This window comes from Parambassis ranga, chromosome 6 (assembly GCF_900634625.1).
Source record: "Parambassis ranga chromosome 6, fParRan2.1, whole genome shotgun sequence".
In the NCBI taxonomy this organism is placed as follows: Eukaryota; Metazoa; Chordata; class Actinopteri; family Ambassidae; genus Parambassis; species Parambassis ranga.
In genome coordinates, this window is record NC_041027.1 from 4,092,982 (window position 1) to 4,117,634 (window position 24,653).

The window sequence follows — 24,653 nt, forward strand, 5'->3', positions numbered from 1 at the left end:
GATCTCATGTCAGGAGAGCTTAGTTCTTATCCCAGATATTAAAATGTGTTTCTTCTCAGTGCGTTTGTATGATTGGGGTCATTGTTGGATGAGGTTATAAACATGCAGATGAGAGAAAACGAAAATGATTGTTTTTTTGTCTCAGTGTGTCTGCAGAAGCTTGTATAGCCTATATAGCCTATGTGCCTTAATGTCCTCTCAAGTGACGGACTGAAAGCATGACCAATCATTTTTCATGAATGCAGGGTACCTGTGCAGACTTTAAATACCAAGGACAAGGTGCCTTCAATATTAATGATGTTTAATTTGGCAAGTGTGAGTGTTTGGGATGTGTGAATGTATGTGCTGACCTATTGGGATTTTTCTTTACTTTATTCCTCGCTTATATATTGCCTTGACCTCCTAAACAAGCAACACGTTGTGGATTGTAAACATGTTTACAGTGTTAAATAAAACCTCTGGTGTTACCAATCATTGAGTAACTCCATATGTTTAAAGCTTAACTGAATTGGATTATGTGTCTCCTGTCAGACGTTTCAGCTTGACGTGCTGCCATTTACAGGATAAAAACTGATTCATTAAATGACGACGACCGAATTTGTCTGCAGATGCAAGGCCAGAAATGTTGCATCCCTTCAAAAATTAATAATTGGTGCTGATGCAGAGCAAGCAGAGCCTATAGCTGAAAATCACAGCACGAATGAGAGGGAGGATACCACCCCCTCACCTTCCTCCTCTCTAACCCTTAGGGCTTCATTGTTCCCAGGAAATCATGTGGAGGTGTTTGAGTCCTGTGATGTTTCTTCCTCTGGCTGCAGATGCATTGTGATTGTCATGCTCTGTCTGCAGAGATATCAGAAAGCATGCGTGACTACTGCAGTGGTGCAGGAAAGAGTTTTTGTTTGTGGCGCATACAAGGCAAATTGAACCTTCCAAATATGACACTATGGGACCTTCCAGGCACAGACAGACAAAAAAAGAAACATCCACATGGATGCACTTCCAAACAGTCCAACACAAAGACCAAAAATACACACAGCGTACACACAGACAACACACATTTCTCTTCCTCTCAAACATGCTCTTTCACAGACGCATCGTGACATACTGTTTGTTTACCAATTCACACAGGAGTAATTAAATTGAGTGGTGTTATGGCAACACGGCATAATGAATCATTAAGCGTAAGCCAAAGCGACTTACATCTACCAATGCTGTGCACTCACTTTTCACATTAGCAGCCTCTTACAAGCCGTCAGACAGCAGGACCACCATCTTTCATCTCCAAACAGAGAGGATACCAGCAGAGCTGGCTGGAGGGGGAGACCGGCATACCAGTAGCGGAAAGCAGTTGAAGGAGCTCAGAAAGAGGGCAGTGAAGTGATTTAGGGTATATAATAAACAACCCAGATAGTAGGAAAGATGCGTAAGCATAAAGTAAATAAGAGAAGGGAATATGAGTGGAGAGCATCAACACATAGTGGGATGGCTGGAGATGTGATTTGTCTGTCTCAGTGAGATCCAAATCAGCAATAGAAGCTGCTGTATGTAGTGTTAAATACAGTACAACTATATGTATGTTGCATATTTAGTATACACAATATTATTATTATTATTACACAATATAATTGTTGATTATGACACATCCTCACACCTATATGCCACAATCTATGTATTGTTACCTCTGAAGATGACACATGAACACACATATGTGCCAGGAGTGGAGTAGGCTAAGCTTCAGACTTTCAAGCAAGTGCGCTGAGAGAATTTCCCCCAAATCTATCACCTCAAATGTGTTTCCAAAACCATTTGAAGCAGACAGTAGAGATTAATCAGTGATTAGCCAGGATAGACTTGCATTAAATCTCTCATAATTCATCTTTATGCAAATATAATACAGCCAAGGTAACAGCCTACTCTACCAGAATGCATTCCATAGAGTGAATGTGAAGCATGGGCACCACAGATCCTGACGTCACCTACCATCAGTGATCATGTCCAACAGCTATCCACTTAACTTCCTACGGGGAGCAAGGCAACAGTCACACACTACATTGATCAGCAGAGGGGGAAAAAACTGCAAAAGCACTGTGCTTCACTGTCTTCACCTGCTAAAATCTGCAGAGTGGTTGACTGTAATTACCAGGTCATGCTCTTGTTTGACTCATTCCTGAGTGGCAAACATGAGGAGGGTGTTAAAATGGAGGAGCTTAAAACAAACAAACTCTGCAGAGACCGAGGTCAGTTGCAGCTGAGTTCACACAAACAGAAACAGTTTTTCTTCTTTTTGTACTCGGCAAACATTTTACAGTCTGTTTAATTTACTCCTACCTTTGACTTTAACTCAGTAAATGTGAAAGCCACATATTTACCTGTCTATAACTTATTATCAGCTGTGAATTTATTCTTTGCAAAATATTGCCAATGCCTTTTTTTCCTTTGCAGCTTGTTGTTCTTGTGCTGCTGCTGATGTGTGTTGGTTGTCATCAACAGAGCATCTCCTCGCCTTCTTTTAGCATGATGATCAGCGCATTGCAATTTCTATTCCCGCTGCCTGTGCATTTCATCCATTCTATCATAAATTTATGGAGTTCATATGATTCGTTTGCCAGTAAAGAGCTACCTTAAGTGACCCTTTTCCCTGAGCCTCATATTGTCAAATGGCCAGGAAAGTGAGAATGGCAGCACTTCAAAAACCCATGGGTAACACAGAGGGATGTCACAAAATTGTTGTGTCTATCTAAGACACATATTGAAGCGGAGTTGTCTATTTTAAACGCCAGTATGATGCTTTATTGAGAGGGTAGCTGAGGGTATTGGGAGGAAGGAAGGAGATGAAGCAGCTAAGTGACAGAGTGGAACAGCTGGATAGGAACTATTGAGCCACTCTAAAAAGCTGCTTGCAGTAGGCCACTTAACAGATGCCCTTCTCCTGTCAGGAGCTGATTTTTGAGGCAATGGACTGGAGAGGTAGTCAACTCAGTTCAACTTTGTATGCCAGGGCAAGCGTAGTCAGATTGTATTATGAATTTGTTTGTGTAGGATATAATGTTTTACTGTATATTCAGACATGTTTTAAGATGTTCAATGAATACTTTATGTTGGAGTTTGAATATAATGATTCTATTTGCATCACTTTAATGCTATGTTGTAGACTTATTTGTTGCTATTATTTATTTGTGTTTACTGAATATAGAGAATTGGTTAGAAGGTCCATCCATCTCTTTTTTTAATCTGCTTCATCCTGCACAATTTGTGGGAGGTGGGCTGGAGCTTATCCCAGCTTTCAATGGGCAAAAGGCTGGGTACACCTTGGACAGGTCTCTCTCTCTCTCTCTTACACACACACACACACACACACACACACTACCATCCACACCTGCACTCACAACTACAGCCAATTTAGAGTTCCCAGTTAACCCAGGACATTCACAGGCACAGGGGGAATGTGCAAACTTCACACAGAAAAGCCCCAGCCGCCTGGCAGGTTTGGACCAGGAACCTTATTGCTGTGAGGCAACAGTGCTAACCATGGCACCTCTATGCTGTGAGAGAGAGATATCTGATCAGGTGTGGGTCTCTGAATTAGAGAAAATATTTTGTGGAGTGTTTGCAGTTATATGAAATATATGTGTATTTATGTTTATTTTCTTTCCAATGCAGACCTGCTTCATTATTTCACCTAGGGAATAAGTCATCTAACTTAGTGTGAATGAACATATGTGATTGACTACTGTTGTAGTGACCACTGAGCTAAATGGAACAGCAGTTTGGTGAGAACTGCTTGTGTGGTCTCATGAGGAAGGGAAGGGCTCATTGTGTAGAGTACCTGCTGAGAGCTGCCTTAACCCATTATCTGTTAGCACACATAGGTAGCTGGGGAAAAAGAAGTGATATAGCAACAGCTGCTATGTAACAATACCTAACACTCATAGTCGGAAACAATCACCAAACCAGTAGTTAAGAGGCAAATTGTGGACAATATACCATCCTTAAATCCTGCAAACCCGTTTATGCTTTGTAGACTGTGACAGAAAGAGAACGTGATTTATGCCCTCAACCACACTGCATCATAAAATTTTGATCGTTTGGGACTCTAAATGGTAAATGTCATTTCCCTCTCTGTCATACCATTTTGTTGACATACCGTGTGCTGAACTGCTCAACTGTTTAATGAAGATATTTTGCGATACTCAGTAGCCCCTTCCATGCCTGTGGAAAGCTGCAATGCAGCCTTATGGCACAAGTGAAGTTATATTATTCTGTCATCTTACATTTGCCTTGCTGAAGTTGTCAATACATGGCTCTTGAGAGGTAGGGTATGATTTGTGTGCCAGCCTTGTAATGAGGATCCCTTGGGCCTGGACCTGAGCCTGCACTTGGGGGCTGCATTATATGTGGATGTATGGATGAGGTGGGCCGACTAAACGAAGGTCCTGGCTGAGCGCTTTCGTCCATAATGTAATCACTCTCAACTCTATCTGGCTCTGCATGCACAGTGTGCTGAGCTCAGATTTCTTTTATCAGCGAAAGGCATAGTCCAGAGGGCAGTCAGCTCCAACCCATGCATTAATCCTCCAATGTGGACCAAAGCTCAATCTCTAGCGATGGCACTTGTACTCTGTGATCCTTCTTAGTTTGCTGTAATGATTTTGGCTTCAGTCCTTTTAGATGTGTACCTTTTAACTACAGTGCACTCACAGCCAAACCAAAAGATGTAACTCTATTTACTGTAATAAAAGTAATGTAATATAGCAGCTTAATATAGTAGACTACTCAAAAGTTTTTATTTTTCAAAGCGTGAACAGTATGTTGTGTTTTGATTGCCACACACAGAGAATGCCCAGATTGGACAACAAAAACAAGTTACATTTAAGTAAAGCTTGTGCTTATTGTGCTGCAGGCAAACACTGTCACATCTGCACGACAATAACTGCCAGCGCTTTCTGATTGGATTCTAAATGGCCTGAACTGTACACGCATTCAGCCTGGAAACATTTGTGTTCATGATTGACAAATCTTTTGTGCCTCCGATGGTTTATTTTTACAGAACAGCGTCACTTTTTACGTGCTTGTACTTTTTTGTTCTCTATATTTTGCATCGTGAGTGTACAGAATTAAAAATTGTCATTATTCCTTTAAATTTAAGCCTGTTTTCATAGTGCATTTCAAATCAGAAATGCATTCCTATTGGGAAGCTTGGCTGCTTCATCATTTACCCAGATTTTCCAGTCTGAGTTGTATCAAATCATCGTCACCCTGAATGTCTTCAACATTTGTTTTACTAAGCAAAATAACTATACCCTGCAGCTACATTTGCTTCTGTGGAAGTGGTATATAGAATAAATCCATCAGCAGAAGGAAATGAATGCATATAAGCTATATTTTTGAAGAATGCTTACTAATTGCCCATGCAGCATCCTATTACAAAAAATAGACGTCTCCCACAGTGCTTTTGGTTATTTCAGTAGTCAGTTTTAAAAACAAATAATAAAAGCACTCGATGAAGGCATTTCATTATCTGAGATGGCGTCAACACTGCACAATTTCATTATTGAAAGTGCTTCAGGTGCACGTTTCTTTCTAATCACATGGCTCTATTTGTGTCTTGTTAATGCTTTATCTTCAAATTATGTTTTGAATGGCGTGACAGACGCACTATTGATGGAGATAGGAGACGGTGAGGCAGATCTCTCCTTTTTCATTTCCCCGTCCTTGCATTTTAAAGATAATTCGCCTTGCTTGATTTGTTATGTTCCTCTATACAATGGCAAACTCAGTCAGTGTCTGAAAAGGTGCAGCAATAAGCAGAAATACGGCGGTAATATTGGAGGTTAGAGGGGAGGGGGTAGGGGGTGGGGGACGAGGCTTGTCTGAATACAAAATGGAGGTGTGGGGTGTAAAGCTGCCGGCAGTTGTGGATCAGTTGTGAAAGACCTCTGACCCTGATTTCCAGTCTGACACCCTGCGGATTCAGCTTGTCATTGTTGCACCGACATTCAAACCCTCAATGTCACTCCGTCCCGCCTGGAGCTTATTACGCACCCAAATCTGGATGCAGATCAGGAAGGCATTAGATATCTTACAGTGCAGCTAATGTGGTCACGTGACCCAAATAGTGATCCTAGATCAGTTCCTTTTGCTATTCCTAGAAGCTTCAAGAATGTGAGCCCAGAGCCTTGTTTAATAGTGTGTATCATATATCCATTAAAGCTCTGAGTCTGAATGTGTCAGCTTTACTGTGATTTGTGGAGAGAACCACTGCTTGTCCCATTTGATGGTTTCTTAGATAAAACTTATATCAACAACAACAGAAACATAATAATAATGGTGATAGAAGGCAAAAATAGCATCTATAATGAGGTCTCTAATGATAGACAAATCATAATAGGAATGCAGGGGAGGCAGGATCTTTCCTGTCCCATGTGCCTCTGAAGCTGTTCCCTGAACTTTCCTGTTCCTTGGCTTAGAGGATTAGGGATACATTAAGTTTTATTTACCAGCAGAAAGCTATTACAGCAGATCAAATTTCATTTAACCCTACATTGTAGCAGAACATTCTAAGTATTATGTTGCTCAGGCATTGTCCTCAGATGTATGTTTGCACTCTGCCTTCCCCCTGCAGTCACCTTGAGTATCAAACTGCTTGGGTGTAATGAATTTCAGTATGAAATTTGAGCTTATATTATGAATATTAATGTAGATGCAGCTCAGAGCCAGAGAGGATAGAGTGGAATTGTTGAACTGGAAAGTTAGGTACAGTATCTGCCGTCCCTGGTACTGAAATATATTTTAGATAAAGGGCAGCGAGACCTTTAGCTCCAGTCCTATTTGTTCTGCTGTCTTCTCATAAATTGGCATGAGTCATAATGCAGAAGCTGCTTCCTTATGTGTGTGTGTGAACAGCCCAGATGTGTCACCCTGTGGTATTATCAGAGATAATTAGGCTATGCAGTGTGCTGCCTTATCAGAGAAATCTTGTCAATTCCAAAATGTCTTCCCTGCTCTCTGAATGACTTGAAGCTGTGAAGCTGAAGGACCCCTCAGCCATCACAAACATCCATTCATTATGTGTGCTGCAAGCTTGTTAAAATGGATGATAACCGAGTGTTGTAAGAGTGGAAATGAAGGACAGTCCCCTTCCCCCGAATGCTTCCTCCGATTTAAACATTCAGTGCAGCGCGCAGTTGCTCTTCGCCTCCACCTGTGATGTGGCAGGAATACCACAGTGGAGACAGACGGGAGCCGAGCACACTCTGAACAGGAAATAAAACTCCTGACAAACTGAATTAGGAACGGCTGACCCAGCTCGACCAGATTCCCCATTTTACACTGACAGACAGTCAGAAAGACCCACATACACACAAAAAAAGACCACACATGGTTACAGGCTGGTGAACTCTGACTGGTTCGTCTGAAGGTCATGGTATGTTGTGCTAGGAAAAAAAGTACCACTTGATCCAAAAGCAGATGATGACTGTTAGTTGTTGAACCAAAATGAACTTGGTACTCAACCCCACTTTCCCATTATGTTGGTCATTTTATAATCCCCTCATGGAGCTCTTTATGTGTAATAGCTTTGCAAGTGTCCATGCCAATTAGCTTACCTGTACCTGTCTTACAAAAATGGAAATGATTGGTTACACTAATGTGCCTCCGTGCTGTGTATGTATCTCTCATATGTTGGCTAATTTCTCCCTCTGTACCCACTAAACAAGCCCATCCTACAGATTTAGCAAAAGGCTTAGAAATGTAAGGAAGGTAAACTGTTTGATGTAGTGCTGCAATGTGTCACGCCTGTCAACTAAATCAAGATGGATGAACCTTCTGTGATGCCACCCATGGGATGCTCCAGCCAATGCAGTTAATGAAATTCTGAAATTTTATCAATTGGATTAAATACAAAGGTGAATTGAAAAAAGGCAGGAGAATGTTCAGCACTGGATGTATATTTTATCATGTATTTTTATAGGTCATACATTATACAAATAAATCTACAGACTTATATATAATACAAATTTATATTATATATCATATATCCTAATGTCATTATTATTTTTCTAAGTCATTTCCAGATATGTGTGCTCTATCTTCAAGTGCAGATTTCAAAGCTGAATAATATGGCTGCCAAATGCTGTGTGTGTAGACTGTGTTTTACAGATACACGTAACTTATAGATCCTTATCTGATCTTTATACATACAAGTACTGGACAAAAGCTGGAAGAATATAAATATAGACCATTAACCATTTAAAATACAAGAACATACAGGAGTGCTGGCTGGTATGTTGTGTTTGAGTAAAATCTAAAAAATCTAGTCTCTTGTTCCAGAAAGAACCATAAAGATTTTTTTTATTTAAATGTGAATCAGTAAAGTTGCTGAGGCTGTTTCCTCACTTAGGTGAAGGTCAGTGTGTGAATAGGGAATGACAGGGAAGAGAGCATTTTGTGTGTGTGTGTGTATTTGTGAGAGGCACTGAGAGACGACTGCATAAAATATACAGTTGGAGGAGAGATGCCGCATTAAGCGTAGTGTAACAGGCAGACAGGCATATTTGGTTTCTTATACGAAGGCATTAAATATCTGTTCATGCTGTTCTGTGTGTGTAACAGTAGAGCTGTGCATTGGGTTGTGATAGGGTCTTTATATGAGGTCCACTGTCACCCTTTCTGCAACAGCTGCAGAATGTTGGCTCTTTACCTGGCAGTCTGCTATAGGCAACATTATCAGATGTCATATGGCCTGGACTTGCTTAACAAGCAAGGTGTCTCCAAAAATGTGTGTGTGTCCATAGAAGTGGGTGTATTTTAACACATCTTTGCAATATGTTTCTCCAAATGAAGTAACGCTCTCCTTTTAACAGCAGTAATAGCCGCCCTTAGCAGGCGGCTTTTCCATGTAAATACCTTCCTCACCTGGAGTCACTTTCCTGTGTGATGTTTGCAGATGATGATTTAAGCACTGGGGATGGGAAGCAAACATTATAATCCATTGCCATGGGTGATGGGTCAGAGGAAAACTATTTTCTGGCCTTAAATCATTTTGATGGGAGACCCTGTGCTTTTCAGAGTGATGTAAAAAATTGATGACTGAGTGGTACAGTCCCTCACATTTCCTTTCCAGTGGCCCCTCTCTGCCTGTGAAGTTTTTGGGGCATGTCATGGTTAATCTCGTTAGCAATCATATTCACGAATTTCCTCAGGGGCAAACACTGCTTTTTTTTTACATAGTGTACTTTTATATGTTTAAGCATACAAAGAATAATGTTCATTAATGTTCTGCATAAATTGCTCTCGCTTCCTTCATTATGTTTTTGTGATTTATGGTGAAACAAAAATTGTTTTCATTTAAATCATTGACAAGCAATTTTGTTACAGGAACAAGCAGCAGAAAGTATGACATGGGGTGTGCAAGAATATTGAGATAATTTATAATCATCAGTCCTCAAAGAGAATACAGAATTCTGAGCCATCAGCACGAAATGTGTTAGTAGGTGGAATCAGAAAAGTAGCTGGAGCCAATTTCAGTCTGGACTCTGGAGAGACTTTCTGTCTGCAGACTTTAATTAAGAATATTTGGCCGCTACGCAAATGATCTCTTTCGGTGCACACAACAGATGTTTTATAGGTTCCAGATATTCAAAGTAATAGATTACCAACTACAGTTGGTAAACATTTAAATTAAATAGTTTTATTAAGGCTGTGGTGTAGCTGGAGGGCTGTAAATTAGAGTTATTGCTCAGGGAGCCTGTAACCCCTTATGGAAATACATAACCAACAACCTGTACTATTATGTGTATATTATATTTCAAGTGTATGTATTGTGCACATGCATGTAGTAATGTGTGTTATTACCGATGTGTTTATGGGGTGCTTCTAAAGATACATACAGCTAGGTTGTACGTTTGTGTTGGTATCAGACTATGTGTTTGTTTAGAAGGTTATGAAAAAGACTCTTTGTGGCATGTTGCACACCATTTATGCAGCTGTGTAGACTTAGAGCTACAGAGGTGAAAAGGCTATGTGCTTTCCTTCGTGTTGTTTACATAAAGCATCCATCAGCTCAAGTTTGTTCTCAACTCCATGCTGTGTCATATTTTGTATCTTACACTGTGAGTGACTGTTTTTCTTGAAAAGGTGCATTGTGTCTTACAAATGATTTTCCTGGATCTGTTGCTTTAATCAGCAGTTGCTGATTCATGTCTGTAGATTGCCCTACGACACACCATGACATGGCAGGAGGAGGGCGTTTTTTCCGCAGCAGGGCAGTTCCTGTGAAAGTAAAGGGATTCAGGGCATTCTGCCACAGTCTGCTACCGTTACTTCTCCTCTCATAACCTCTCTTCTCCTCTTTTGCCCTTTCCCTTGCTCCGGGGTAGTGATGACCGAACATGCTGCTCATGAATGACCACAGCCATATTCACAGAGTCTGCACCAGGGGACCGACCCAATGTCCGTACAGTTCAAACATGTATAACACACACAAACACTCACACATGAACAGTCGGGGCTTGCCATATTGTGGGGAGGTGCAACCCAGCTGGTCAGATTGGAGCTGAACTGAGCTGGGCCATCTTCTCCCCTCTCTGCCGGTTTCCACCATACGTGGTTTGATCTTCTTTTTTTTCATATATCTCTCTGCCCACTTCTTTATGTTTGATCTCGTTCTTTCTTTCTGTCACACGTGGGTGTGCAAATATAATTTTATGATGGGATTATGTTAATGGTAAGATTGTCTAAATCATAGGCAGCACAAGATTACGCAGTGATCAATATCCCTGAGGTATAAACAACAGTCTGGAGGATGAAAATGAGATGTTAAAGCTCCTCAGGCGTTCTGTTATGCCTTTAATCCATACTTGCCTTTGAATCCCTAGCCAGAAGCCACGGAGCTGAGTTGCATGAGTAGCAACAAGAAGGATTTTTTGCCATTCTCTGCACAGTCTTTCCTTTTGCATCTTGTATTTTCTGCTCCCTCATGTCCAAACTACACCTTTCTCCATCTTAACATCCACGCAGCAGCAGTGCATCCTCCGCTTTCCTTTCTTTACATTTTAGCATCAGCCAACTAAAATATTGATGAACCCCATTTGACTTTCATCGCTGCGTCAGCAGCTTCTTTGACATTCCTTTAGAGACACACTTGCTCATCTGCTTATTGACCAGCGCTCACGTTGGACACACTTCACATGATGCGGACATGTGCTGTTAGTGTTGCCAGCTGTTTCCCATCCTCATGTGGCTTAGAAACCAGAGATGAAACCGTGATGTTGACCTTACTCACTGCACAGACCGACCCTGTAATCCCACTACATGGACAGACAGAGATCATACACTGATGATAGCTGAGGGGGGTTTGCCACATGATAACATATAGTACATCCATTCTGACAAAAAGGACACACTGTATCTTACACAAAGGAGGGTGTAAGACCTCCATCACTTCAGAAAACACAGCACTGCAATAGTGTCTAATGGACCATTTGTTTGCTTCCCTCCTACTCATTCCTCTTTATACGTCTCATATCACCCTGTCCTTTACCCAGAGGACACGTTGGTCTTTAAACACTCCAGCATGCCCTATAACCTATTTTACTGAAGCACAGGAAAAGATTTTTAGTATACAGTATGTCGGCCTGCTCATGAGGCGCCACATAGACACAGCTCACACATGTCTTTGGGGTTCCAGACCCTCAGATAGATCTGACCACAACATATTCTTTTGCCTCTGCAGCCTTAAATAGTGTTAAGGTTGTGCCAGCAGCATTCACAGGTTATGGAAACTTGAGCTCTGTGGGGCATCGCTTCCGTTGTGGTTGCCATTTTTTCCATGTGACTTGGACTAGAACTACATCCTCTATATCCCTATCTCTGTTTCACTTCCTACAGCACATGCAAGATCCATCACCTGTTTCCATTTTCTCTCTTAGGAGTCAGTAACCCTTACAGTACTACAGGCACAACTACAGTTGTGTATCCATGCATACGGAAACGTCATAGTTTTAACATGGGTTAAACTATGGGTAATAACATGTGTGTGTGTAATCACACCAAACCTCAAAGTCCAGACTCTTTAGCACACTGTTGTTCTCATGTGGCACTACAGCACTAAGACAATGGACAACATCGACCCTCCCAGGATCATGTCTGTATTGGTATCTATAGTAAATCTATAAATAACCAAGGTATTAGCTCACTGGATGCCAAAACTTCTTGTTCCTTGTTAATGTATTTTTTAAAGTAGATATTTGTAGGTATAGATAGACGTATGTGCTTCTATTGAGCTAACTGGAGTCCTACAAAGAGAAAATGTATTAATCACTCCTTATATTCTTACAATATCATTAAACTAAGCATTACTAGGCAATGATAAGACATAAATGTTTTTTCTATTCTAGCAGTATCATATCTGTGATGCATCACTCTTTCTCTGAGTTTTAGAACAAAAGCTCCAGAAATCTTAAGCACACTCTTTAAAACTATCACTGAGGAATAACTTTTTTAAAGACCCCCTGGTCTAGTTTAATTATCTGAGAGCCAGTAAATCGATAACCAGGCCCTGAATTCAGTGGCTCGCTTCACACATTCCCACTGAACATTTCATCTCCTTCGCTGACACTTCATCTCTTTCACACTGTTACGACTTGCTTCAATATTACATCAAGTACTAGACATAAGGTGGACGTAGCTATACCAGCCCTTTGATCAACATTATCAGAGCACTGTGTCTCTTCATTTATCCACACATCACATCTTATACATTTGACCCTGCCTGCAGCCACATATATTGAACAGGACTACTGCACTGTAATCCTATGTTGCATTTCAATGGCTAGAGAAACCTTCTGATCTAAATGCTAATGTATATCCTGTAATCAGAGTATACTCACTTTACTTGTAACACCTTGCCTGTCTCCGAGGTCCCACCTTATCTCCCACTGCTCTGATAGATGTGCTTGCCAGAATTAAGTTTAGATTGGGGCTTGACTGCAGGACTCACTGCTGGGGCTTTGTGGCTTTGTGTGTATTTAATTTTATATGGCAGAGACATCTGGGGGTGTGTGTGTGTGTGTGTGTGTGGTCTCTCATGTGCACCTCTGTGTCTGCTGTTTTATGGATATGTCATAACTGCTGCTTTTTCTATCAAAACCCTGACAAGAGCTACAAAATTCTGTCTGCAGTTCACAGCAGTTGGTTCTTCCCTCACAGTGTGACTGTGAATGGTTTTCTCACTTGAGCGGATGGATAAACAATTACAAAACCCACAATTCCATGTAAACATATGAAATATGTCTGGGAGAAGAGTATCTCCCTGTGTACATGGGTAATAATATTTCCAATCAGGGGTGAATTAATTTGACTTAAATAACATTGCTTAATCCTCTCCGGCTTTATCAGGAAACCTCACATGCTGGATCTTCAGGGGAATGTGACGTCATAAAATCCTGATTAACACCCTTTCCAGACACCTTTTATTGACTTTCTGGTTGCAAATCACCCAGGAATGACTTAAGAATGGCAATACTGTCTGGCTACTTCTCAGAGGGTAATATTCAGAGCATCATAAAAGGGCAAGATGGAACTATAAATATCAAAGCAGACTGACATCTGATTTTAATTTGATGTGGGAGACAAGACAGACATCAGAATTAATAGCTTTGTAGCTCATCTTTGCATTAATCAATGCAACGATGTCCTTATCTTCTCGTTGGTTGGAACTGTTGCTGTTTAGGCTTTGACCTGCAGTGCAGGGTCACGGGGGGCTGGACCCTATCCCAGCTATCTATGGGTGAGAGGCGGGGTATACCCTGAACAGGTCACCAGTTCACAAAGGACAACACACAGACAAACAAACATTCACACTCACACCTATTAGTCACCAATTAACCTAACAAGCACGCCTTTAGAATGTGGGAGGAAGCCGGAGTACCCAGAGAAAACTTACGCAGGCACAGGGAGAACGTGCAAACTCCACACATAAAGGCCCCACTCAGAATCGAACCAGGAACCTTCTTGCTGTGAGGCAACAGCAAGAACCGCCCCTGTTCAAATAAGTAAATTTTTACAAATTAGAATAAATTAAAATCACAAAGTTCACAACAATAAAAGTAAACAACATTAATCAACACAAGGAATAGTAAAACACAACACAACAAATTAAAAATGACACAACCTTACCTTTAACCTTTAAACACCTGACCTTAACTGGTTGTATTTGAAGAGCTTTTGTTATTTAAAGATATGTAGAGCTGCTGCAGTTCTAAGTATAATAAAGACCCTTTTCAGACAGGTATAAAGTAAAGTACAGTTGTCTTAATGGGAAGAAATCAAGGCATGAATAATCATCTTCATCTCAGTCTTACTTACTGATGATCTCAATTTTGTAATATTCCTCAACTGGAAGTATACAGGAGTGTAATATGTTGGTAGCATTGTTGTTGAAGGACAGACAATTGTCAAATATGTTTACACACTACAAAGGTTATGTTTCACACAAGTACTTAACAATCCCATGTGCTGCTTGAGCTTTGTTTGCACAATGTTGGGGGCAATTATAAGGGCTTCTGACTTCCCTGAGTTTAGCTGGAGGTATTGTACAGCCATTCAATACTTGAAGGCTTTAAGAGAATCATTTAAGAGGGACAATCATCAGGTTTGAAAGAACAGTACAATAGAATATCATCAGCATAACAGCGTTATAAAATACCATTGTATCTAGTGGTAATTTGTTCAAATGGCAGCACAAAGAATGGACCTTGACGGAGGATTGTTGGGCACCACATGGCAGTGATGTGGTATCAGATCTGAACAGACACATAGAGACTGAAAAATTCAAATCAGTTAAGATAGAAGGTAAAAACCTTCCAGTGGTGACCCTGAAATATTTACTAGCTGATTAAGCCTATTATCATGCTTAACACTGCTCAGGGGCCGAGGTCCAATAGGATAGTACCTCATTTTTCTGGAGACCTTGAAGAGGGCTCTTGAATGAAGTTTACAAAAACCAGATAAGGATGATTTTTAAGTCTGTGCTTTAATGTAAAAAGGGTCGATTAGATAGAAGCCCCATCCTACATTTACTCACTACATGCTGTGGTCATGCAACATATAGATCCATTCTGAAGTAGAAGTGCTTACTTTCACAAAAGTTATTAACTTTGAACTATCTGAGCAATCGCTTAGAGTTCAAACAAACAAGCACATAACAAGAGCGATATAACACATCTCCTTTTTAGGCCACAAACCTATAAATCAATCCACATACTGTGTATGGGCCACATAGGATCGCATTATGTTGTCTGGTGTCTGTTTGTGTCCACAGCAACCAGCTTGGCCTTGAGAAGATCTAAGGGCCACTGGCAGTGACATATTGGGTGGGAGGAAACCCTTTGTAGTTTTAATCCTCTCCTTATGCTCAGGCCTTGATCATACATTCACACCAGGATCATGTGCTGTTATGTGTCGTTTAGTGTATGTCTGCAAGTCTCACATGGCTTCAGATGGACTCATCAAAAGTATGTAGCCCTAATTCCTTATGTAATTTGAGTAAAGATAAATTAGCTAGTGATTGTATTGCAGATATTTTTGCAGCAGTCACCTATTTTTTTTTTTAATGCTGTCGGTAAAATTGTCACATTTCATCACAGCTTCTTGGATTTTATTGGTGTTGCTGTTTTATTTTTGGTATCCCATCCTCATGTGTGAGGTGACCTTGTGACTGTTGCTGTGATTGGCATTATTCAATTCCCTTAAGTAAATCAGAGACATTTAGTGGCCGGATATCAAAGAAAATGCTGAAATTGTGACATTTTCTCCATGAAATACAAGGCTCTGTTCATTAATTTGTTATAAATCCAGAAGCAACATTTTAATTTCTCAGAGCAGCATCCTGGGAGGTTTTGGTTCCTGCCAGGTGATTGATCAATAACAACTTTTATATATCAAATTCAAAACGTAATTAAATTGGTGGTAATTACAAAAAGCTTGATTCAATCTTTGAATTTCCAAAGAATTTGAACTCTTGCAGGGGACTACTGCTGACAAGTCTGTATTATAGTAGACAAAATGCCTTACAACAACCCTGTGTGCAAACTTCTATAAACCTCTCACATTTCCATCTGGAAATCACATCATCTGTGCTGAAGGCACCTGTGGTCTTTCATCAGTGACATTTTTAGAAAAAAAAAATAAAATTAATACACAGCTATATTTGAAGATTTCACAGAAATCTACCAGCTCTCATTATTAGGCTTATTAGCAGAGCACTCTATAAAATGTCAAAAAATAATGATGTTATTATGACAAGAATGAACAACAAAAAAATAGATTTTTTTAATTATTATTGTATTATTATTGTTGTTGTCAGAGGAAAACAAACATCTGTGAACAAAAACTGCCTACCAAACTTCTGAAGCAGTAACTCTCTTACACAGACTTGGCTTTTGTACACACTACTATTTCATTTTCCAGGCTTCACAGAAAAAGTGTAGACACACCTTATAAAAAGCATATTTCAGTGCTAAGTACAATCCATAGGTTAGAGCCTAGAACTCCATATTTTGTGAGTGTTTTTTTTTTTTTTTTTTTTAGCAAGCAACAATTTATTTTCTTCTTAAATCTTTTTTTGTTAACTGATGATGTTAAAATTTCCATGTCCCTCAAAAGGGTCTAGTTGTTTTGCTGAATAGTGATTTCAGTAAAATGAACTTTATATATTGATAGAGATAAATTCCAACTGTAGGCAACAGTTTGTCAGTGATAAACTGGTCAATACCACAGAGGCTGGGTAAACTGGAGGTGTTTAGTTTATATGCTGTAGGAGTGTTCTAAAGAATGAGCTGCCCGGTTTCATTATGGGAAAAGTACATTCAGGATTTTTTTTATTTTATTTTATTTTATTTTATTTTATTTTATTTTATTTTATTTTTATAGATTTTTATTTATATATTTGCTGCTTCAGTACTGATTTTTTTTTCTTTTAAATCATTCTCTTGCTAGTTCCCAAATTTATGCAAGTTTGATGCTAAACCAAGGGAATATCATTAATATTAATTTAACATTATTCTGCCTGTGTTCAGCTTCCACTTATTTACCACTTATTATTTACTTACTGTTTTCTTAGAGAAAGTCTAAGGACAACCACAGTTCCAACCAACAAAGTAACAACGCACATACAGTCCATGTATAATGCAATACCAGCACTGCAGAGTCAGGAAATTAGAGATTTTAATAAGATAACCTCTTATACTATACTTATATCTGAGAGTAACTAGTAACTGCATTATTACACATTACACTCTGAAATATCCCGAAACATCTCTGATCTTACCTTCTTTAATGCTGCACACTCACTGGCCTCACACCACTAATATGTTGTTTTTATTTTTCACAGTGCGTTGACACAGATGCCCAGTTAGGTGTTTGTGTCCCATTACCTTTAGTGAAGCGCTGTCTAATGAGCTCTAAGGCAATCCCAGTTGGTTCCCTCTGAGCTCTAATCTCTTCAGTCCTGTCTTTGCATTGTACATATGTTAAAGGAGCTGCCAGATTTGCTTAGCACCAGAGACAATGTTTGAATGTGGCCTCATTCCACTCAAGCTCTCCACATATAAACCCAGGTGGCCCTCTGCTCTGCTCCGCTGCTGTGCCACATATTTTTCATCTTCTCTCCAAACCTCCTACTTCTCTGTGTCATCGCACAGATGTCCATCCCATTCCCTCAAGTACCAGTTTGTCTCTTTCTCTCGTGCTTTACCCGCATGAACCTAATTCAGCAGCACAGAGCCCTGTTGCTCTGAGTCGATGGATGGATCTGTGCAGGCTTGGATGTGTCCTTCAGGCTACTTGAGGAATCAGTAACGTGCATGCTGAGAACCCCACCGAGCTCTGATAAATGTGTGTGACTCTGAGAGAGAACAGCAGTGATGTAGATTGCATTGAATTTGAGTTAAGGGTCTGTTTTTCACATCCACTCAAAGAGTGTTATGGGAAACCTTGTCACTTGAAACTGTGAGCACCTATTTTCACTATTTAACTTAGCCCTATAAATGAATATGTCTGATTTATGTGGAAAAGCCACCTTTAAATGATGATGTCTCCAGAACTGAAAATAAAGGCAGTTGAGTTTTTTGTTTTGGCTGAAAGGAACTATTTTAAATACTGATGGCAAGAAAGTGTCTCCTTCAGTGTGTTGTAAGTGGTCAAGATGAAAAGTAGGTGCACATTCATAGTTTCTAAAAGCATTAAATGTACAAATGTAACATTTTTTTGCCAACACCAAGACTTTACAGTAATGGTAATTTATAGTCTTTGTACTTAAAGGGGGCTTGAGATTATTTGTGTAATGCTAGTCTCTTAGTTTTTGATGTTATTTAAATACCCCATGCTCACAAGAAAGGCTACAGTAGTGGTTGAACTATTACAGTAGTATTTACATATCTATATGTACATACCAAGAAAACGGTGTAGAACCTTGTTGTAGAAGGGAGACTTAGTATTTACAATATATAGTAAGGTAATAAGTGAGCTTCAGAGCTATTTTGCATTTCCATTGTGCTATAGCTGTAACCTTGTGTCCACTCTACATACTTGACGTACCAATCTACTTTGAGATCTGTCAAATAACCACTGCAGTTGTGTACGTTTTCGACCTCCTTTTGCTAAAGCACAACTCCCTTGGGTTGAAACACAGAAGAGACAGATTACCTTGTCTTCGTCAATTGTGTGTTCCTGGATTTACTTTTAAGACCACTGAGTTAAAACTCTCCCTCCATCTGCCTCGAGGCTGGGTCATCACTGGCACTCAGCTGAAAGAAGACCATTGCCACAGCCAAATATTGTGCAGTCTAGCGTTAGGACTGTTTTAAATAGACTGTATTGGGGAGAAAGGTTATTCTTGGAGTCAATAAGAGCAATTACACTGTTATTTTGGCAATCACAGCCCACTGAGAGAAAAACTGGCAAGCATACAGACAGACACAAATTGATTATGCTAATAATGAGCTTGTTTTATTAATGTTGTCACTGTAGCTTGAGAATTATGTACTTGTGATGCTATGCACATAATGTACTGTAGACAAATTTCAAAACAGAGCCCTGTAATATTTCAGCTTGCATGAATCAGCAAGCTGTTCAGTGTTGACCCTCACTTTGTGTTCAAGACTGTTCACCATCTTAAAGCCAGTATTCCCTTTCCATGCTTCAGATGGTGCCATCATTCCAAAGCTGCCAGTTAATTGGGTCCCCCTTTATGGATGTAGGCAGTCCAGTGATGAAAAAGACATTGCAAGAGCATGACCAATCTGCACCTTATATGTAGTGCTGTCATCAAAACTACTAAAGGTTGGCAGATGTTTTTAGATATATTATATCTAGCCTGCTGTCAGAGTTAACTAGTTTCTTTATTAATCGATGAGGCTACAGATTAAAGCAATGAAAGCAGCTATGCTGACATGGGTGAAATCATAGTTGTCAGTGTCATCCGCAGACTGACGGTCAAATCTTTTCAAATGCAAAAGTGTCAGCCTGTCAGAAATTTTTACATCATTGCCCTTTACCCTGCTACTCCACACACAACGCTCTATCTACTCATCTGCAATTACCCTCACATTAAATGTTTTTGTTTGATTTTGTTGATCTTATCTCTGGCCTCTCAATTCCCCTGATGGAGATGAAATTGCTGAACATGTATAGTCAAAGCAAACACAGTGATGGGTTTAATAAAGACATGGGGAGTGGAGAGGAGGAGCTCAGATCTGGCTGCAGCTGCTGCATTGGCTGTCTGCTCAGCAGTGGGGAGGGGCTGAGTGAGAGAGAGAGAAGGAGAGAGAGGGTTGGGGGAGAGGGGCAGTGCTCTTGTTGGGAGATAGGGAATGCCCGTTAGTTGCGTCTGCCGATAATAGCACATCAGCCAGTGCGCTGCTATTGGGAGAGCAGAGCACAGGCAGTGCAGAGGACTGAGCTGCTCAGCACAGAATGGTACACTAGAAAAGACAGGCACACTCAGAGAGAGAGACAGAACGAGAGAGGCACACTCAGAGACAGAGTGAGAGGAAGACCAAGAGAAAGACAGAGCGCATCAGTGCACGTGCAGAAAAGAAGGACTGAGAAGGAGGGAAGAGGAGAGGAGAGGAAGGAGGGGATAAAAGTTACCAGGTCAGCAAGAGAACGTGGAAGTGGAGCAGCTGAGGCTCACCGGGGTCTCACTCCCACTGGAACAGCCGGGCGCAGCAATAAGAAGCACAGGAGCAGAGTGATATTACAGGAGGGGATTGAGGGAGTGCTCTAACTTCTTCCCAGAAAGACAGTCCTGTCGTAAGGCAAGGGTTATGCTCCTCACAGGACTCTTCTGCACAGCTACTTCAGGATTATCACAGCAAGATAGCAGCAGCAAGCAGAGGACTCCTAAACCTGCCAGAGGTGCCCGAGCAGCTTACTTCAACTCAGGAGACTTTTCTCTTCCAGTGGTCTGTTTTGAGGTGGATGTGGAGTTGCGTTGCTGTGCAGCTTTAAAGCTTTATTGCTTCAGAGTGTGAAGCAGTAAAGACTTGGAGGGCAAGTTGTTCTGTCCTGTCATCTCTGAGACTATGGTATACTGTGCGTCAGAGAACCCTTCATCAGAAGCTGCAGCCCTAGAGCATGGAGAAGTCCAGCAGTGAGGAGTCAGCCATTCACCGTAGCCCTTCTGTAGATAGCCGTGATTCCGATTTTCCTCAAGCCTCCACGTCTGGCCGTCCATTTGGCGGCCGCGGCTTTACTGCCGGCGCTTTCTACGGCTCCGCGGGGCCACGCAAAAACGCACAGCAGGGGCAGACGGGAGCAGCAGCTGCTGACGCCAGCGCAGGAGACAAGACCAACAACAAGTACAGCTCACCCAAAGGCAGCAAATACGTAGTCTTTTACCTGGATCTATCCTTTGTGTTCCTTTTAGAATTCAAGAAGTGCAACATGGCAAGAGGCTGCCTCTGCTGTTTGAAGTATATGATGTTCATCTTCAATCTCATCTTCTGGGTAAGTGCCTCATTATTTTGTTAAGGCTTTTCTCATCACACTTGTTCACATTAATCTAGTTGATTCTAATGGTGATTGTCTCACAAGAGGATGTGGACAGAGTATAGTCATCATCCATATTTATGGAGACAAATGTGAAGGCTCAGTGTGTAAAGTTTCTTTCTACATGTTAGTCAGGAAACATAAGTGTATGACGATGATGGCTGTCAGGGCAATCATACGTTTCTAATTACATCAGGGTGTTTATGCTTGTTCCTCTCTGCGCATGTTGCTATTCCTGGATGACATGACGGAGTTGGTGGCATTGCATCAGGTCTCCTTTTGTATTTGGCATGGAAAGGTGGTGGTGGTGGGGAGGTGGGCGGGTCATTAGGGTCATTCATTCTGATGGTTTTATGATTTACAGTGAGCATGGAGCTGAAATGTTCCAGCTTTTGGTATGCAAAGAGTATATCCTTCCATAGGACAGTTACTTAGATGAGCTACAGATGAGCTGAGCTGTGAGGGGGCATGAGATGAGAGGTAGTCAACAATAGTTCCATGTGATGGGATTAGTCTGCTATGTTTAATTGCAATTGCAGTATTTACAGTAACAAAAAAAACTCCACATTTAACCTGAGAGACCTGGCCAGTATGTGGCAGGATCTGCTGTGTACCCATGCATGGGCATTTATTGTCAAAGTGGGCATCCCTTGAATGTTTACAGAATGGATTATAGGGCTTATGGGTTATGGGGCCAAGTCTTTTGTGTGGGTGCAACGAAGCGTGAAACGCAAAAACATCCTAATGCTGGGGACTCCACCAACCCAGACCCATCAACACCAACACATCAGTGGTTTGTGAGCCCTGCTAACTGGGGCACAGTGGAGGCAGCGGAGTGGGCATTGGCTAGTGTCCAGCTGTGAACATGGGCCAGCATTAAAAAACACACACGTACACATGCACCACATAAATCCATCCCCTGTAGGAAAATGAACAGCACTGCCAGTGGCCGGCCTCATGACTGAAGCATGCAGTGGACCTTTCCTCTGCTTGAGGGTAATATCTCCATTTCATTCTCATGTCCTGACCCCGTCCACAAAGGCAGAAGCGTGAGTGATGGGCAAAGACGTACAAATGGCTCAGGGGCTCTTCATTGTGCCTCAAATGATGTAAATGTTTGTTCAATGGAATAAGAAGGTCAGGAAGGCTTAGCTGATAAAGGATTATTATTGCAGACATTGACTTACCTTCACATGAGCTCCCATCCTCTGCTCGGCAAGTGCAAGTAAGCAGTGTCTTCCTGACTGTTGCGTAATATTTAAATTAGAAATTAAATTTTCAAGCAATTTCCTAAATCAATTAAGGGTTGTATAACTGTTCGATCTGCACCTATAGCAGATGTTCCTGCATTGAAAACTTCATTTTTATGAAAACCTGAATGACTGAATCAATTTGATTCGATCAAGTATTCATTTTACATCATAATTAATGTCCAGAGAAAATTGAATTGATTAAGCAAAATTGTGCCACAAGGACACTGGCTAGATGAGACTAAATGAGCACTGCACGTCAAGGCTAACCCCTTCATGAATTAACAACAAGGGGCTCTGACCTACACATGCCTTAAAATTGGTTTTCTGATCAGCAGCTACCGAAAGCCCAGAGAGAGAAGCAGCCTCCAGGAAGCGATGAAGTAATGTGTTTCACACATTGAAATACATTTATGATTCAAGATCAGTCAAATTTGCAATTGTGAATGTGTGATTCAACGTTACTCGTCATCATTCTTTCTCAAGAGTATTGAGTATAATATATTGCTGTATTAGAATTTACATTAATAAAGGGACGTCATCATTTGCCAATGTTTCACTTCCTTCCTGCTTCACCCATGTTAAAGATCAGAAGGTGCCTTAGTGCACAGGTAGGTCAACTGTTGGCAGAGGTCAGGAGGTCATTATTATCTGCTTGCTTCTTAAGGGCCAGTCATGTGGGATTTGTATGAAGGTGTTAAACTTCCCAGGTTCTCCCCTGGCTCAGGTTGCGCTTAACCCTTTTTAGTGATGAAAACCCCACCACTAATACCTGGCCAGTGCACACCATTAATAATGAAGTAGAAAAGAGGCTTTGAATTAGATATATGGTCATCCTGAGAGCATGCAGAAACCTTTTAATTTGAGGAGATTCCATCATTGTGTGTGTGAATAGAGATGTGCGTGTGCATGGATTTATGTATGTATGTAAGGGCTTGCAACTTAAGTGGCCATGGACCTCTCCCCGTGCAGCTTCTCCCCCGCTGTGCAATAATTGAATTTTTACTCTGGTAATGTTCACTTAATGAATGCCCACCATGCATATTCCCTTGTATGCCTGCAGATTGATACTCTTGTTTTCCTCCTACCACTAGATCATTTTAATGACAGTTTAATCAGTGTCCCGTGGGAAGAGAGTTGGGGTGATATGGGGGTCAGGATGCAGCACGAAGCTGCTGGGTCTCAGTCTTTCAGCATGTGACAGCTTGTGGCTTGGTGGGGGTTGTTTGACTGCCTCTCTCGATTCTGGGGCAGCAGCACACCTATTAGAAGGTTAGTGGAGCTGAGAATAAGGGGTTTGCTCACCAGTGAGGGGGTCAGGACCGGGTGCCTGAGCACTTTGGGGCCTGAGGAAGGAGAGTGAAAGGTATGTTGTATCTTGACACCCCTGGGACTGTGCTGCTCTACCTCTGACACTCCAGGAATCACAAGGTTACTGCAGCTGGTAGTAAGGTCTCTGAAGATCTGACATATCATCTGAGGACGTAGGGAGGAATGGTGTGCTGTAACTTGACACCAGGTACAGCAGGGGTCTCCGCTTTCTAGCTGTGCATACATGCACACACACACACACACACACACCATCCACTGCACAGGGCTTACAGTCGTAACATGAAGCACAAGGTAAACAGAGGCAGGCACTCTAGGCATCTCCATACATGCTCATCCTCAAGCCCCCAGCAGTTGTTCATGACCATCTGGCTCTTCTTTCTTATAAAGGATTAGAAGATTCTGAGCTTTGGGGGGAGTTTCGGGCAGATTAGAATGCTATTGGGTTGAGCAGTTAAGGATTGAGAGCACAGCTCCTTCGGACAGCTCTACACTAAAACCAACCATTATCAAAGCAAATGGCCTTTGTGGTGTGACAATGTGTGACAAAGTGTGTGGTTTAGCTGGGAAGGGATCTGTGGTGCTTTCTCTCTCTCTCTCTCTCTCTCACACACACAAACACACATGCATATGCTCTCAGTGACCAGCCTGATGGGTGATTAATGCTAAGTCCTATAGGTTTCAGTCCTGAGAGCAAATCAGTGTTTCTGGGAGCAAAGATTTTAGCCTTTCTCTCTTTACTCACATCATCAATCTTCCAAATAAAGTTTCAATTTATTGTCCACTGTTCTATTTATTTGTAACACTGAACGCTTTGAAGAGGAAAAAAAGATTAAAACAAATAAAGAACACACAAGGCTTTATTCTACCAAATCACAAGCAACCTTACACACAAGCTCTTTTCCCCCATAAAAGATAGGCAGTACAGTACAGTAGCTAAGTGGCTTAATTCCAGCTATGCCATTATTGTGCCATATCAAACGCTAAACTCTCATTTGATATTCATATTTAAAGGGAAAGTGT

At 41.1% G+C, this 24,653-nt stretch overlaps 1 protein-coding gene across 2 annotated transcripts in view; it reads left to right on the forward strand.

The window, feature by feature from the left end:
- tspan9a (tetraspanin 9a) overlaps nt 1–24,653 on the forward strand; it is a 149,175-nt gene that overhangs the window by 64,847 nt on the left and 59,675 nt on the right. The window contains exon 4 of one of the 2 annotated variants that reach the window (XM_028408407.1): nt 20,930–21,009. In XM_028408407.1, the coding sequence (XP_028264208.1) occupies nt 20,947–21,009 (63 nt within the window). In that variant the 5' untranslated portion in view covers nt 20,930–20,946. Of the gene's footprint in view, nt 1–19,847; nt 21,010–24,653 lie in introns of those variants that run through there. The other variant, XM_028408406.1, reaches the window with a different exon arrangement.